Below are 17,351 nucleotides of genomic sequence, written 5' to 3' on the forward strand. Positions count from 1 at the left end.
GCATTCTTTTTTTTTTTTTTTTTTTTTTTTTTGAGATGGAGTCTGGCTCTGTCTCCCTGGCTGGAGTGCAGTGGCGCGATCTCCGCTCACTGCAAACTCTGTCGCCCCCCGGGTTCACGCCATTCTCCTGCCTCAGCCTCCCGAGTAGCTGGGACTACAGGCGCCTGCCACCATGCCCGGCTAATTTTTTTTTTTTGTATTTTTAGTAGAGACGGGGTTTCAACGTGTTCGCCAGGGTGGTCTCGATCTCCTGACCTTGTGATCTGCCCGCCTCGGCCTCCCAAAGTGCTGGAATTACAGGCGTGAGCCACCGTGCCAGGCCTGTAATTCTACATTCTAAGGTGGTAGCTTATACTCAGTGCGTGGCATCATGGCAGAACACCTACTTCACATGGCCTCAACCAGTTACCTGCAATGCCTGCAGTTTTCAAGAAGATTATTACTACTATATTATCACTGTAACTTATGTTGATCATTGTTTTCAAAGGCTGCTGTTCTTTTATTTGTAAGCTACTGATGGTTTTGCTTCATCACCAATTTATTGTGTATTGTTTATTACCTCATAGTATGTAACTATGCATATTTGTATAATTGGAACCTATAATTTATATGATCTAAACCTAAAGACAAAGACATAATTGTTGTGGTTTAAAATATGAATCACCTATACCACTATTATTATTATTATTATTATTATTATTATTATTATTATTTCAGAGATGAGGTCTCCCTCTGTTGCCCAGGCTGGAGTGCAGTGGTATGACCATAGCTCACTGCAGCCTCAAACTCCTGGGCTCAGGCATTCCTCCCACCTCAGCCTCTGGAGTAGCTAAGATTACAAGTCCGAGCCACTGCAGCCAGCCTATACCAGCACTATTAAAGCAGATGTATAGTCTCCTTAAAATCTGCTTGTTGATTCATCTAACAACATGGATTAATCTTAAACGCATTTTGCTAAGGGAAGGAAACCAGACCCAAAGAATATGCATTATTTGATTCCACTTATGTGACATCCAAAACATATTGGGGATTAGGGTAAAGAAATGGGCTGACCACAGAGGGAAATTCTAGAGTAACAGAATTGTTCTGTATGGTTCTTTGGTGGTGGATACATGACTGCATGCATTTGTCAAAACCCACAGAACTACACACAACAAATAATGGTTTTACTGCATGCAAACTTTTAAAAAGCCAAGAAGTGAGGATGGGTACAGTGGCTCATGCCTGTAATCCCAGCACTTTGAGAGGCCAAAGCAGATGGACTGCTTGAGCGCAGGAGTTTAAGACCAGCCTGGGCAACATGGCAAAACCCCATCTCTACCCCCTCAAAAAAGTACAAAAAGTTAGACGGGTGTGGTGGCATGTGGCTGTAGTCCCAGCTACCTGGGAGGCTGAAGTGGGAGGATTATTTGAGCCCAGGAGGTGGAGGTTGCACTGAGCTGAGATTGCACCACTGCATGCCATCCTAGGTGACAGAGCAAGACCTTGCCTAAAAAAAAAGAAAAAAAAAATCCAGGATGTTGGGATGGAGTAAAGGCTGTGGACAAATGAATCTGACTGTATTATAGAGTAAGACATAATCTCACTGAAGGGGGTGGGGAGGAAAGGAGCTGACCTGTAACTTTAAGAAAACAGTGCTCTGTCTAGATACTGTAAGGCTAAAGACAGAAACAGTTGTACACAAACACTGAACTCTATTTGGTAAATCTGTTTTTCACAGGGAAATATATTTACATATGAGGAGAGCCAAGTTTCTCAATGTCAGAAAAAGTAGTTATAAACAGGCAAGGGGGTATAATCCCAACACTTTGGGAGGCCAAGGCGGGCGGATCACCTGAGGTCAGGAGTTTGAAACCAGCCTGGCCAACATGGCGAAACCCTGTCTCTACTAAAAATACAAAAAAATTGGCCAAGTGCAGTGGTGGGCGCCTGTAATCACAGCTACTCAGGAGGCCGAGGCAGAATTGCTTGAACTTGGGAGGCGGAGGTTGCAGTGAGCCAAGATCGCGCCATTGTACTCCAGCCTGGGTGACAGAGTTAGACTCCATCTCAAAAAAAATGAGCAGAATTTGTAAAGGGAAACACAGTAACTTTATAATGAGGAAACCTGACAGACAGCACCTTAACCAAGTGATGAGGGTAATGTTTCTAGCAGTAAATCATGTTGCTATCATGTACCTCCTGATATGATGAGATGGGAGGGGCTCATCACCTCTGTGACTGGTTTCCCCCAAATCCATAACTTCAGTCTAATAATAGGAAAGATGAGACAAGGTAAAATTGAGGGAAATTTACAAAGTACTTGATCACTACTCTTCAAGAAAAGTGTCAAGGTCATGAAAGTCAAAAATAAAAAAACTGCTACCTTTTGGAGGAGACCCAGGAAATATGACAGCTAAGTGCAAATCCTGGATTAGATACTGGAAAAAAAAACCATTTATCAGTGGGAAATCTGCAGAAATCTGAATAACGTCTATAGTTTAACAATACTAATAATACTGATATTAATTTATTAGCTTTGATAAATGTACTATTGTTAACTAAGATGTTAACATAGAGGAAACTGGGTTAAGAGTATACCAGAATTCAGCTGGGTGCGGTGGCTCATGCCTGTAATCCCAGCACTTTGAGAGGCCGAGGTGGGAGGATCACGATGTCAGGAGTTCAAGACCAGTCTAGCCAACATAGTGTTTAATGTCTCCATTAAAAATACAAAAAATTAGCCAGGCGTGGTGGTGGGCACCTGTAATCCCAGCTACTAGGGAGGCTGAGGCAGGAGAATCACTTGAACCTGGGAGGCGGAGGTTGTGGTGAGCCAAGATCATGCCATTGCACTCCAGCCTGGGCAAAAGTGCAAGACTCTGTCTCAAAAAAAAAAAAAAAAAAAAACCAGAATTCTCTGTACTATCTTTGTAACTCTTCTGTAACACTGAAATCATTTGAAAATTAAAAGGATTTTTAAAAAGAAAAAATTTTTGTCTAATGATACTCAACTGCTGACTGGTTGTTATGAATCTGTGCTATTTAAATAGTTTGCAACAATGCAAGTGTAGTAAAACTGTTGAGATATTGTAAAGCATATAAGGCTATACCTTATACTATAAAATCATGCATACAACAGGAATAAGTAACTCATCAAGGTTCTTCAGATATTTATCACAAAATTCTTTTGTTCATCTGATACAGTGAATAGTTAAAATATTTTAAGAATTATTTTCTAAGAGAAAAATGAAGCAAGTGTAATGCTAGCTTGTCTAGCTTGTCCTTAGAATAACTGAGATTGACTTTCTCTCTCCTTTTACCAAGCTAAAGGTATCACTACGAATGAGAAAGACAGGACAGTGGATTCAAGCGCTTCCTTGTCTGGTGGGGAAAGGAGAATTAGTGCTTCTTTTCTCCTGCAGTCCTCACCAGTCTCACACACATATTTTGCTCTTCTCTGGTCATCTTAATATGTTGCACTAAGGACAAAGGGACAAGTAAGTTATTTCTGCAGGTGAAGCATGAGTAATTCAAAAATTAAGGAAGTAAATGTGGGCTTTGAAGGTAACAGAAAATGGCCATAAATTAGCTGCAAGGCTTGTATAGGAGGTGCCCAGTGGCAATGTTGTTCAAATTCTTAGCAGCATGTCCAGAATTCCATACTCTCAAGCAATCTGCTTTTTCTTCCTTCCTTCTATTCTCCCAAAAGTCCATAAATGATGATATGGGAGAGTCAGCATGAAAAAGATAACTGTACTATTTAACTGTTGTTATGGGATAAATTGTGGGTGTACTAGGTGCTATAAGTGCAACGGAGACATTTTAAAAGCTTTCTATATCAGTAAGGAAGATAGCTACAGCATACTTGAGTTCATGTATGACCTCCTAGAAGTTACATGTCTTAGAGCATAACCCGTTTTTTGTTTGTTTGTTTTTGAGATTGAGTCTCGCTGTCACCCAGGCTGGAATGCAGTTCATGGAAAGCACGATCTCAGTTCACTATAACCTCCACCTCCCGGGTTCAAGCTATTCTCCTGCCTCAGCCTCCTGAGTAGCTAGGACTACAGGCACGCAACATGCCTAGCTAATTTTTGTATTTTGTATTTTGAGTAGAGAAGAAGTTTCGCCATGTTGGCCAGGCGAACTTCTGACCTCGGGTGATCCACCTGCCTTGGCCTCCCAAAGTGCTGGGATTACAGGCGTGGGCCACCAGGCCCGGCCATAATCAGCTTTTTCATATGGGTCTAAGTGTCAAGCAAAGCTTATCTAACATACTTTGAATGTCTTGGTCTTTATGTTACTCTAGTGACCTCAAGGGAAGGCCACATTTGTCTGAGGTGACTGTGATAATAAGTATCTCAAAGTTGGCTTATTCAAATTTCTTAGATATAAGGACAGACCACTGGGTTCGTCATTTACTCTTGAGGATTTCAGAAGATTTTTAAAACCTCTCATGTCTTGCAAGATAAGAAAAAGCATAATTAGAATTTTTATTATTGCATGTTGATATTGTACTTTTGGAATTAGAAAGCCAAGGAAGCTGAATGAATTGTCTGACTCTTAAAAATGCCTTCTCATGATAAAAAGCTGAAATTCTTGGTACTTAAATGTTCCAGGAATTTGCCAGGTTACTATTTTGCTAATTCTGTTCCTTATTATTACTTCTAAGCGAAAGCAAGTTTATTAAGAAAGTCAAGGACTATGGCTGCTCCATAGGCAGAGCAGCCTGTTCCTTATTTTTATCTAGAAAATTCATTATACCTTAAGTAGAAATTAGAGTTCATAAGCACAGCTGTATCATCTTTGAACGTAAAAAGAACACAATATTTATCTGGCAGTAGTTGGTAGTTAAGTGAGGGCATGGTTGGAAATACAAATACCTAATAAATGATCCAGGCCAGGCATGGTGGCTCATGCCTATAATCCCAGCACTTTGGGAGGCCTAGGTGGGTGGATCACCTGAGGTCAGGAGGTCAAGACCAGCATGGCCAACATGGTGAAACCCTATCTCCACTAAAAATACAAAAATTAGCCAGACATGGTGGCACGTGCCTGTAATCCCAGCTACTTGGGAGGCTGAGGCAGGAGGATTATTTGAACCTGGGAGGCGGAGGTTGCCATGAGCTGAAATCGAGCCACTGCACTCCAGCCTGGGTGATAGAGCAAGACTGTCTCAAAAATAAACAAATAAATGATCATTTCCACATCATAATGTTTATAGTACATGGAAGTTTATGGTAACAAAAATGTGCACTTGGAGAGGCAACACAGTGTAGGGTTTAAATAGAACATGGATTGGGAAGTCACACAAGATGGACTTAAATCCTGGCTCTTAAACTTATTATCTGAATATAAGTCAGGCGTAGTGGCTCACACCTGTAATCCCAGCACTTTTGGGAGGCCAAGGCCGGCAGATCACTTAAGGTCAGGAGTTTGAGACCAGCCTGGCCAATATCATGAAACCCTGTCTCTATTAAAAATACAAAAATTAAGCCAGGCACAGTGGCTCATCCCAGCACTTTGAGAGGCCAAGGCAGGCAGATCACGAGGTCAAGAGAGCAAGACCATCCTGGCTAACATGGTGATACCCCATCTCAATTAAAAACACAAAAAATTAGCCAGGCATGGTGGCACGCACCTGTAGTCCCAGCTACTCGGGAGGCTGAGGCAGGAAAATCGCTTGAACCTGGGAGGCAGAGGTTGCAATAAGCTGAGATCGTGCACTGCACTCCAGCCTGGGCAACAGAGCGAGACTCTGTCTCAAAAAGAAAAAAAAATTAGCTGGGCATGGTGGTGCACACCTATAGTCCCAGCTACTTGGGAGGCTGAGGCAGGAGAATGGCTTAAACTCAGGAGGTGGAGGTTGAAGTGAGCCAAGGTCACACCACTGCACTCCAGCCTGGGTGACACAGTGAGACCCTGTCTCAATAAAAAACAAAACCAAAACAAAACAAAACAGAAAAATCGTATTATCTGAATAGCTTGTTTCACCTTTCAGGGCCCCAGTTTTCTATAAAATGAGAATTAGTGAAATAATACATATAAGAGGCCACAGTAAGCTCTCAGCAAAGGATAGCTATTAGCAGAATTCAAGAAAGTAAACGCTCAGTTAGGACTATATGTTTAATAATTTAAAAAGCTTCCTTATATCTTGTTGCTACTAAAAGGACTCGGGTATTCACAAGTGTAGTTTTCTTATTTCCAAACCATATGACTTATGGAATTACAAGGTTATCAAGCCAGTTGAAGAGTCATCTAGGGAAGAGATTCCAGGGCCTACCCAGCCCTAATGGATCCAAATTTCTGCAGGATGAAGGCTAGGAATGTATCTTTTTCAAAAAAATCTCATTTGATTCTGAAGACGACCCAAGTTTGGAAACCACTGAGGTGGAGCATTTCTAGGCATGGGTGTGCTGAGAAAAACCATGGTTATGCCAAGAACTGTTCATTCTTGGAGGGTTATTGGGGTGGGGTGCTAAAGGAGAAGTTACCCGTGAGATTGTTTGGGATGCTTTGTAAATTGCAAAGCACTACAAATGGAGGGTACTGTTATGCAAAGGAGTATAATCATGAACTGTTGGTGCTGGAGATTTTAGAAAATTGAGGCTCAGAGTGGTTAATGTAGCTTGTTTCAAAGTTAGACAGCAAAGCAGGCAAAATACATATGGTGTTATATAAGTGCCAAATGGGTGTCAGAGACACGAAATGTCATGAGAACTCGGGATGGGGGCTACTGTGGGCTGGGAATATTACGGAAGACTTCTTGGGGAGATGCAAATGAGGAATTGGTCTTGAAGGATGATTAAGATTCATATTAGTAATACAGAGGATGGGGGAACTGAGCAAAGACATAGAGAGAAGAATGCATCAGGCAGGTTTGCGAAGGTGTGAGTTAGACCTTGTGGTAGGCTGGAGCACAAAATTCATGTGGAGGAGTGGTAGGGGAAAGAACTTGTGGAGGGCCTTAAATTCTAAACTAGGGAGCTGAGACTATCTTGGTAAGCAGAAGGGATTCAAAGAAGGTTTCTGAATAGTACCTAAGTAGGTGGAAAGTGAGAGCATAAAAGCAGGGCCCTTGAATCCAAAGGGCCCACAGAGTAAGGCTAAAAGCAGGAGGCCACTGCGGTGTTCTAGGCATGACGCCATAAGGTTTGAAAAGTAGGAAAGAAGAAAGCCAGATGGTCTAAGTACCACAGGAGCAATGGACAGTTCTTGGAATATTTATGGGGATCAAAGAGGAGGCAACCTCTGTGAACCTAAGGGACTGGAATTATGATGACACCACTGACAGAAATGGGAGGCCAGGCTGGAGGCAAAAAAGGTTGGTTTGAGACAGATGGTGGCACTGTTACAGTGCTCTGTAGGGAAACTTTGGACACAACTCACCTTCATGTCTTCAAAGTTTGTTATCCCCATCTGAGGGAGGTTTGAGCAGTTGACGTGAATGAGTTTTCGGCCACTGATGAAGTTTGTGATAAAACACTCCTGTCAATACAAGGACATCACTTAAAAAAATGCACTGCAAATAGAAGGAAGAAAGGCAGGGAAGGGGGAGGAAGGGAAGAAATCATGTTTGTTCTATCCTGAGAAAAAAATATTTTTTCTTTTCTTTTTTTAGAGACAGGGTCTTCTTGCTCTGTCATCCAGGCTGGAGTGCAGAAGTCCTGGGCTCAAGCAGTCCTCCTGCCCGAGCCTCCTGAATAGCTTAAATTTATTTTCTATCCCAATAATGGCACAATTTGTCCATGTAAGCTCTTTATTAAATTTTACACTGCTCTTTAACCTTTCTTTTGGCATGGTACAACCAGTGTTTCTTCATGTCTCAATTACATTTGTAAGTATAGTAGGTACAAAAGGTTTCAGATCTTGTATTGTTTTGTGGTAGCCTTAAACCTAGTTGGCATCAGTGAAATAAGAGGTTTACACTGTCTTTTTATTAAAACTATTTTTGGTTAACTGGCTAACTTGAATTAATATACTTATGTGCTCGTGATACATGTGACATTATTTGGGGCCGACACTTTAGAGTAATAGCACAAATTCAAAGAAAGGGAGCTGCCACTAAAACAACTTGATAAAGTACCAAAAAGCCTACCTTGAACAAAATCTACTTAAAAATACAGTTTTCCATGAAAGGAGGTCTAAGGCGGGGCACGGTGGCCCACGCCTGTAATCCCAGCACTTGGGGAGGCTGAGGCTGGCGGATCACGAGGTCAGGAGATCAAGACCATCCAGGCTAACACAGTGAAACCCCGTCTCTACTAAAAATACAAAAAATTAGCCGGGCGTGGTGGCGGGCGCCTGTAGTCCCAGCTACTCGGGAGGTACTGAGCAGGAGAATGGCATGAACCCAGGGGAGGTGGAGCTTGCAGTAAGCCGAGATCGCACCACTGCACTCCAGCCTGGGCGACAGAGTAAGACTCTGTCTCAAAAGAAAAAAAAAAAAAAAAAAAGAAAGGAGGTCTATATACTCTTCTCGGTCTTTTATTCAAGGATTGCAGAGAAGTGTAATCACTGGAAGAGGAAAAACAAACAGATGTGACCCTCCCTTCCTCTCCCAAAATACAAATATACATCGGTGGCAAGGCCAAAATTAAAATCCAAGTTACCTCTACCACAGTCCAGGACTTTTTGATACTCCTTCCGGTAAAGAGGTAAGAGCTCAAGCCAGGTTAGAAGGAATAAGAGGTAGACAGATGAAAGCATGTGATTTCAAAAAATCTTATTTTTGTATACCTTGTATTGAGGGAAGCCGAGCTGGCTAATCCACTCTGCAACTCTCTCTGGATCCCAATTAAGATGCTCAAATTGTAACTCAGTCCCTTGTTTTGACTGGGTTTCATCATCTTCAGAGACCAGTTCCTTCAAGTCTTGGGACAAATCTACAACTTCCTTTTCATGAACGAACTCGCTTAATTCTGTCAGAGACCCTGAGGGATCTGAGTATGAGCACACTTCACTGACATCAAGCGATTTTTGGAGTGGTTGTGAAAACTCGTAATGTGTACCAATTGATTCTTCACTTTCTCTGATAGATCCTAACGTGTAGTATTCTTTTTTAAATTCGTCACTTAGTGACCACTTTCCTCTTTTAGGCTCACGGAGCTCTAGCTCATCCTTTCCTACAGAATACTTAGACTTGATTGGTTCTGGCCTGTCTTCCTTGGAAAATTCTAAATGTGTCTCTCTTGGTTTGGTTTCATCTGGTAACTCTAGATTTTCCTCCTCAGTTGGCTTTGTTTGTGTTTTCTCTTCAACTTGTGGGTTGATCTCCTGTGGTAGCACTAGACCAGTCTCCTCTGGTGGTTGTGGATTTTTTTCCTCATTTGATTTTCTTATCTCTTCTGGACTTTCTGGTTTCATCATTTCTGATTGTTCTAGAATTGTTTCCTCATTTGGTTTTCTTGATTCTTCCTCGGGAAACTCTAATTTGATCTCTTCTAGTGGCTCAGGGAAGTTCTCATCAGTAGACTTTCTTGACTTGTGGTCTGGAAGGTCTGGTTTAGTCCGCTCAGGTAGTTCTGTCCCTTTCTCCTCAGTTGCCTTTCTTTGCATCTCCTCTGGAACCTCTGGTTGAGTCTCTTCTGGAGGCTCTAGACCTGCCTCCTCATTAGACTTTCTTGGTTCCTTCTCTGGAAATTCTGGTCTAGCTTGCTCAGGTGGCTCTGTCCTTTTCTTCTCAGTTGACTCTCTTTGTGTCTCCTCCGGAATCTCTGGTTTGGTCATCTTTGGTGGCTGAAGATCTGTCTCTTCAAGTGATTCTCCTGGTTTGTCACTTGGAAAATCTGGTTTGGTCTGCTCTGGAGGCTCTACAACTGTCTTTTCATGTTGCACTCTAAGTGATTCCTCTGGAAACCCCAGTTCAGTCCCCTTCTCTAGTAATTCTAAATTTATCTCTCTGACTGTGGCCCCTGAAACCTCAGACATGGTTTCCGTTGGTGGCACTGGATCTGTTTCCATAGCTGACTCTAGGAACACATCCTCTGTAACATTTAGTTTAGCCTCCTCTGGTGACTCTAGGTCTGACTCTTCATGCGTTTCATCCACAGGGGCCTCCAAATCTTTGAAAAACTCTCCCATCTCTCTTTCCGACTTTACCAATTGGGGAATCCCTGGTTCAGTTTCGCTTGGTACGTCTCTCTTGGACTCTTTGGCAATTCCTTCCAGGGACGTCCCGCCAGGTTTCAGCTGCACGTTCTTAGCACTCCTTGGCTCTCCCTCTCTGAAGTCCTCTTCCTCGGTCTCTGGCTGTGGCTCGTGATAAATCTCTGCTGGTAGCTTCGAGTCTGCCTCTGCCATGGTGTCTCGTTCGGCATTTTCATATGATTTCTGAAGTTCAGGCAGTTCAGGCCTCTCAGACTCCGGCTCTCCATCTTCATCTGGGCCGGAATCGTAATCCTCCGGGACTTCAGCCATTTGCAGCTCAGCGGAGGCGCCGCGGCTTCCTAGCAACCCCAACTTCCGATAGCGTCTCTATGGATACCACGATTTCCGGCAGTGTATTCCTGACTCTTCCCCGGGTTTTGTTTGTTCTTTCAAGTCCTGACATTAAAAATCGGCTACAGAAGCACGCGGTAACCTTCTCTGTGGCCGCATCGCCAGACTCCGCGGGTCGGAGCTACTGCGGCCGCCCCTGGGTCAGCTAGGTTTTCAAGCGGCCGCCGCACCGCTTCTTCCGGCCTGCAGGCTGCGCTCGGCTGTGCCCCGCGCTCGCTCGGCCTTCGGCTGTTTCCGGAGCCACTCGCGGCTGGCAGAGGAGAGCTCCGTGCGCGGGCTGCAGATGTCTGACCTGCAGGCGGCTGAGGGGCCGGGCTCCTGGAGCCCCACAGCCCGCCGAGGTTCGGCTGGCGGCGTCGGGGACTGCCAGGAGGGGAGCCAGGCGGCCGCCTCAGGTACGCAAGGCCGGGGCGCTGGCGGGTGGGTGCTGCCCGGCCTTAGGGCCCCGCGCCACTGGCGCGAGCCTCCGCCGCGCTCTGTCTTGGGCTTCCCCGCGGAGCGGACCCATCTCGGCAGCCCCTTCGCGCGCGGGGCCCCTTCCCCGCCGCTGCCACCACCCGGGCCCAGGGCTCGAGGTTATTCTCTGCTCCTGTTTCGAAATGCCTTGATTCCTGCCCCGCTTCCTTTCTGAGATCTGCCCAAATGATAGTGACAGGGTGGCTCTGCCCCTGGCGCCTCTTCAGCTTCAGTTTCAGCTTCAGCCGGGGTTCGGGTCCCACCTCCATCTGCTGATTCACATCCAGACTGCCGACCCAAACCCTACTGGCCTCGCCGCCCCCTGCTTCTGGCTCCCCATCCGATCCCCACCTCAGTCCTCTGTCCCAGCCTTCTCACGCGCCTCTCTGTCCCCATCCGGGTTGGCAGCCTTGCCTTCCTCTGCTAGAAGCCCACTTCGCCCTAGCCTCCCTGCACATAGGCCCCCTGGCCTTGCTGCCATCCTCTCCATCGCTCAGAGTGGCAAAAATGAAAAGCAGAGTTGAAATAGGTAGTCTTTGGGGTCTTTTGATTGAACACAGTAGCCAAAGCAAAAGCAGGAATTAAAAATTGGGGCGACCTCCCTCATTCTCAAGACCCTCATCCTCTTCTTGTCCAGGACGACGTCTCCATTTCTATCCACGCGAGTTCCTCCGTGTGTATGATTTCAGTGTCCAAAGACAAAAGAGTCCATCCATCACACTTTCTTCTTTCTGCCTCCTGAACACCACACACGATGCAACTGAAAGGATGCTCTTTTGAAATACGAAAGGATAGAGGGGAGAGAACTGGTCTTATTAAGTAGCAAATATAAATTAATTTTCTAGGTCTGAAATTAAAATAGACACCATAAAGTATAGTGGTTGAGGCACTACCGTGGAGCCAGGGTTCCTGGATTGGAGTCTGAAACCTCAGTTTCCTCATCTGTAAAATGTGATTACTAAAAAATACCTGCCTCATAGGATTATTGTGAGGATTACTTGAGCCGCTTTGTCTAAGGCATTTGGTGTGGAGCCCATGGTACACACTATACTCGTCTCATCCATTGTGACAGTAAGGTCTCTTTTTGTTCAGTTGAACTTCCTGTGCTGCCAGAGGTGTTTCTGGATGTATGGCTTCCAACATGGTGCCTTTTTCTCTCTTCTACTCCGATCCCAAGTATCTTCCCTCATGATGCTGCTTTACTCAAACACACACAACTCACCCAGCTCTTTCCCATGGCTTTATATTCTCTTACTTTAAAGCATCTAACAAAATTTGCCTTTTTTTCTTACGAACTCTGCTTTGTATTAAATTCAAAATCGCTGGCATGTATTTAACATTATAGCAGTAGAAATTCTTTTTTTTTTTTTTTGAGACGGAGTCTCGCTCTGTCGCCCAGGCTGCAGTGCAGTGGCCGGATCTCAGCTCACTGCAAGCTCTGCCTCCCGGGTTTATGCCATTCTCCTGCCTCAGCCTCCCGAGAAGCTGGGACTACAGGCGCCCGCCACCTCGCCAGGCTAGTTTTTTGTATCTTTTAGTAGAGACGGGGTTTCACCGTGTTAGCCAGGATGGTCTCAATCTCCTGACCTCGTGATCCGCCCGTCTCGGCCTCCCAAAGTGCTGGGATTACAGGCTTGAGCCACCGCGCCCGGCTATAGCAGTAGAAATTCTAAGCATAATTTCTAAAAGACTAAGCAAATAAACAGAAAGGTGTGTAAGTCTTACAACACTTGTCCCTTGCATGCGCCAGTATTTATTAAAAAAGGCATGTTTTTACTTCCCCTTTAGGTTCTCATGTGTTTATGGCAAACATACCCATGCGTTTTAGATAGATGAGTGTTTTTTTCCCCCCCCAGACATCTAATTCATTCCTGCATTGAATTCCTCCCAGGACATTGGTAGAGATGCTTACTTTCCTTCCTCTTACCCTCAGAATGCAGGGTGATAGTTTTTTTGTTTTGTTTTTTTAAAATGTGTAGGAGTTTATTATAGTAGCCCAGAGCAAGCTCTTCCTCTTGAGGTAGGATTCGTTGCTAATAAAATAATAGTAATGATAACCTACAGGTATTGAACGCTTATTCTGTGCCAGAGGTGGAAAAAAATTTACTTATATTTTCTGATTTAGTCATGTCAACAATCATTTTCTCCCTGTTTTACAGAGGAACAAACTACCGCTGAGAAAGGTTAACTTACCTGTTCGAGTTAGCGCAAGTTTTTACTGTCTATATGAAATTGTCATCTTGTTATGATGAAGTCTATAATTGATTGTTTTTATTGGCCATGAATCAAGTATTGGTACTCACAGACAGGTTATGGTCTTCGTCCTCAAGGTGCTTTCAGTTTGATGAGATGAGAGATCCATTTCAGGGGGAAACAATTAACAATTCAAAACATTATATAATTGGGTGTCTTTTATTACAATTCTTTATCTAAGAAACCTGCTTGAAGGTAGGAACGGAATCTCTCTTGCTTGTTTATCTAGAGCCTGTGATGTTGTGTTTTAGAGGTTTCACAAACAGTTGCTGAGTTTGATGGTGAGAGAAAGTCTATATGCAGAGATTTGGATGAGCATCTAATGAATGTGAAGAATTAGGGTTGAGATAATCAAGAATGTTCCTTAGTTGAGAGCAGTGGTTCTCAACCAGGTGCAATTTTGTATCCCCAGGGCATGGCAATGTCTGGAAACATCTTTGCTTGTCACAACTGGTTGCAGCTATTGCTGACATCTAGTGAGGATAGGCGAGGGATGTTTGCTAAACATCCTGCAATGCGCAGGGCAATCCCCATTATGAAGAGGCATCTGGCTCCAGATGTCAGTAGTGCTGCTTTTGGGAACCTTGTGTCAGAGTTAAGCTGGGCTTCCAAAGCAGTGTGGAAATATTATATTTGGCCTGGACCAGAGGCTTGGGAGTAAACCCCTAAAAACTGCTTTAAACTTGGAATTTGTTTGATTGGATCCTTGTGCCATCTTCCTCTAGAGAATGATACAATGAGTAAGCAACAGAGCTCTAAGAAAGAATGAAATTGAATGAGATTTCTCTCACCCTCTCAGAGAGAAAACGGCAGTAAGAAATGGAATTGGATATTCAGGTGTTCTGTTTGTCCACTGGAATACCTGAGACTGAGTAATTTATAAGAAAAGAGTTTTAATTGGCTCATGGTATTGCAAGGTGTACAGGAAGTGTGGTGTTGGTAGCTGTTTCTGGTGAGGGCCTCAAGAAGCTTACAGTCATGCTGAAAGGGGGAACAGGTACCTCACATGGTGAGAGTCAGGAGAGAGAGAGAGACCAGAGGAGGTCCCAGACTCTTTTAAACAACCATATCTCAGGTGAACTAGCTGAGTGATAACTCACTTATCATCCAGAGAATGATGCCAAATCATTCATGAAGGATTCATCTCCACGATCCAGTCACCTCCCACCAGCCTTCACCTAACATTGGAAATCACATTTCAGTGTGAGATTTGGAGGGGACAAACATCCAAGCCATATCAGGTATTATTGGATTAAGGGTTTTGGTTTTTCGGTGTATCTTATTCCTTCAAAGCAGGAATGTGTCATTCTGCAGAATAACCATAACTTGTTTTTTAAAAGTGTTCTCTGCAGAGAATACCTATTGAGTGTCTTCATGTTTGTTAGCTGAGGTTTTGGTGAAAAGGAAGAAAAGGATTTATGTTCTTATGAACTAAGCTCTCCAGTGGTCATGGTGTTCTTATTGTTTTATACATTGTAATTGTTTTTAATAGTCTTTTATTTGAGGCACCTGGGTTCTTCAGTTCCCAAGAGGCGAGATGAATCGTTCTTTAATTATGAAACTCTCTGAGGCATACTTGTTGCATCACTTAAAGGCAGGTTTTTTTTTGTTTTTGTTTTTTAAAGTTTAAAGGAAAATAAAGCTCTATAGTGATCCTGAAGTCAGCAGTAGAACTTAGTTTGGTGTGTATGTCCCCCAGAGCTATCAATCCATTTAGATGCTGAGGGTGGAAACAGGTCAGGTAGACTTGTTCATGGTTCTAAGTTAGGAGTTAGAATATTACAGTAAGTCTTTTTGCAGTGATGAAAATATTTCATATCTGTCCCAGCTACTCAGGAGACTGAGGCAGGAAAATCTCTTGAACCCGGGAGGCGGAGGTTGCAGTGAGCCGAGATAGCACCACTGCAGTCCAACCTGGGCGACAGATGGAGACTCTGTCTCCAAAAAAAAAAAAAAAAATTGTGTGGCTATTTCAATTTACGTGAATTAAAGTTCAAAATTTGGTGGCTACCATGTTGAATGGTAAGAATAATTGGAAGTCTATGACAAACAGCCTTGATGTTTTTTGGTTTTCAATTGTGGTTTTATGTCAAAACGTTAACATTTTGTCTGCCTGTGGCTTTCTTTTTCTTACAGTCGTTGTGTTTTTAGTGTCCAGATAGTCGATTAGTCAGAGAGTTGATTAATCATGTCGTGATTCAGTCTAAACAGTACAACAAAGGTGCACAATCTGAGTGACCACTCAGGAGCATGTCCCACTCAAGAGCTGAAGAGAAATTGGATCACATGGTCATTAGATTTGGTTGGAACATAAGCTCACTTAATTTGTTTTCATTTAAGCCTCTTGAGTCTGTAACCACATAGCCTGCTTTTAGTTCCTCTGCACTGGAATCTAAAATGACAGGCTAATTATCTCTTTGCAGCCTGTTTACTGAGGGGGAAATCCTCTGAGGCCTGTTCTAAAGAACCCTGACCTGATATTCAAATGCTTTTGAAAAAAACCTGCTTTTTGGTTCTCCTTGTAGGGAAAGTACGAAGTACACAGTAAGTTTGAATCCCTAGCATGATCAGAATGTCTGAAACCAGACCCTTTGGTAATATAGAAAGAAAATGCACATTTAAAAATTGTCAAATATAAAATAAGTTATTTTAAGGAAGTTCCTTTTTTCTCTCTCACCTTCACTTTAGTGGCTGGCCATCAATGATAAATTAAGTTATTGTTAAGCTTCCATTTTCCCTCCTTCGTTCATTGTTTCCGAGATTTTGGCCACTGAGGAACCATGGTAATGACTTTGCCACACTAGAGAATACTGTTACAGTATTAGTTATTTACTGTTTTTTCTTGACATTGACATTTAATTGACATTTTAATTGACACTTAAAAGTTTCATTCTAAATAATTCTTATGATACTACTAGTTTGATGTATCCATTTTTCTTAATATATACTAGAATACATATTTTTAAAAATAAAAAACATTTCCCCACATACCATCTAAATTTGCAAAGTCTGGCCTGCTTTCTCAGATCTCTTCTAGGAATACTTTCAGAATTGGCTTATATTTGGCTAATATAATAAAAGCTATACTATAGGAAAATTGGCTTTTTCTTCTTCATAGTGGCTTAAATTTTACTGAATAACTTCAGGAAACCTAAAAGGCTGTGCTCATAATTCTCTCTCACTGAAACAGGGCTGCATCTCCCACACTTTATACTTCTAGAAATAAAGTTATGTTTTTCTTTCTCCTTTTCTTACTTCCTGCCACTCTGAATCCAATTATAAGTTGTTTTACCAGCAGTTCTTACATAATTTAGGGCATTCTTTAAAATTAAAAATAATTTAGGGCATTCCTTTAAAATTAAAAATCAAAAACTCAACTCCTTATGGGATGGAAAGAAAAAAAAATCAAAAGCTTATTTTTTTTCTAGTATACATCAAGTCGTTAAAATGCTAGGAGAAGGGGTGCTTACAATGTGAAAAATGCTCAACCTAACTCATAATAAGGGAATTGGAAATCCTAACTACACTTGGTAGTTTGCTAACTCACTTTGTTGGTCGGTGTGCAGAAGCAGACACTCTCATGCATTGCTGAGATTGTAAATTGGTACAGATTCTATGGAGGGCAATTTGTCAATATCCATCAAAATTACAATATATGCCCCTTTGACTCATTCTTTCCAGGAATTTAGCCCATAGATTTATTTATTCTCCTGTTTAATGACATAGATAAAAGGTTATTATGGCATTGTTTGTAATGGTAACAGATTAGAAAGAACATGAATGAGTATCAGTAGGAAATTGGGTAAATACATTATGGAATATTCACCCAGTGAAATATAGTATTAATCAGCTGTAGAAAAGAATAAGGAAGGTCGGGCGTGGTGGCTCAAGGCTGTAATCCCAGCACTTTGGGAGGCCGAGACGGGCGGATCACGAGGTCAGGAGATCGAGACCATCCTGGCTAACACGGTGAAACCCCGTCTCTACTAAAAAATACAAAAAACTAGCCGGGCGAGGTGGCGGGCGCCTGTAGTCCCAGCTACACGGGAGGCTGAGGCAGGAGAATGGCGTGAACCCGGGAGGCAGAGCTTGCAGTGAGCTGAGATCCGGCCACTACACTCCAGCCTGGGCGACAGAGCGAGACTCCGTCTCAAAAAAAAAAA

General features: G+C 43.0%; 2 protein-coding genes across 4 annotated transcripts in view; one reads left to right on the forward strand and one right to left on the reverse strand.

The window, feature by feature from the left end:
• Positions 1-10,677, reverse strand: part of SAMD15 (sterile alpha motif domain containing 15) — a 14,714-nt gene extending 4,037 nt beyond the window's left edge. Inside the window, exons 1-2 of the mRNA XM_026455644.2 lie at positions 8,719-10,677; positions 7,369-7,467 (exon numbers count right to left, since the gene is read on the reverse strand). Of these exons, the coding sequence (XP_026311429.1) occupies positions 7,369-7,467; positions 8,719-10,398 (1,779 nt within the window). The 5' untranslated portion in view covers positions 10,399-10,677. The remainder of the gene's footprint in view (positions 1-7,368; positions 7,468-8,718) is intronic.
• Positions 10,678-10,683: 6 nt separating this feature from the next.
• Positions 10,684-17,351, forward strand: part of TMED8 (transmembrane p24 trafficking protein family member 8) — a 44,724-nt gene continuing 38,056 nt past the window's right edge. The window contains exon 1 of one of the 3 annotated variants that reach the window (XM_023184891.3): positions 10,684-10,874. In XM_023184891.3, coding sequence (XP_023040659.2) covers positions 10,763-10,874 — 112 coding nt within the window. In that variant the 5' untranslated portion in view covers positions 10,684-10,762. The remainder of the gene's footprint in view (positions 10,875-17,351) is intronic. The other 2 variants (XM_023184893.3, XM_023184894.3) reach the window with 2 other exon arrangements.

The sequence above is a fragment of the Piliocolobus tephrosceles genome, chromosome 6, assembly GCF_002776525.5.
Source record: "Piliocolobus tephrosceles isolate RC106 chromosome 6, ASM277652v3, whole genome shotgun sequence".
Classification (NCBI taxonomy): domain Eukaryota; kingdom Metazoa; phylum Chordata; class Mammalia; order Primates; family Cercopithecidae; genus Piliocolobus; species Piliocolobus tephrosceles.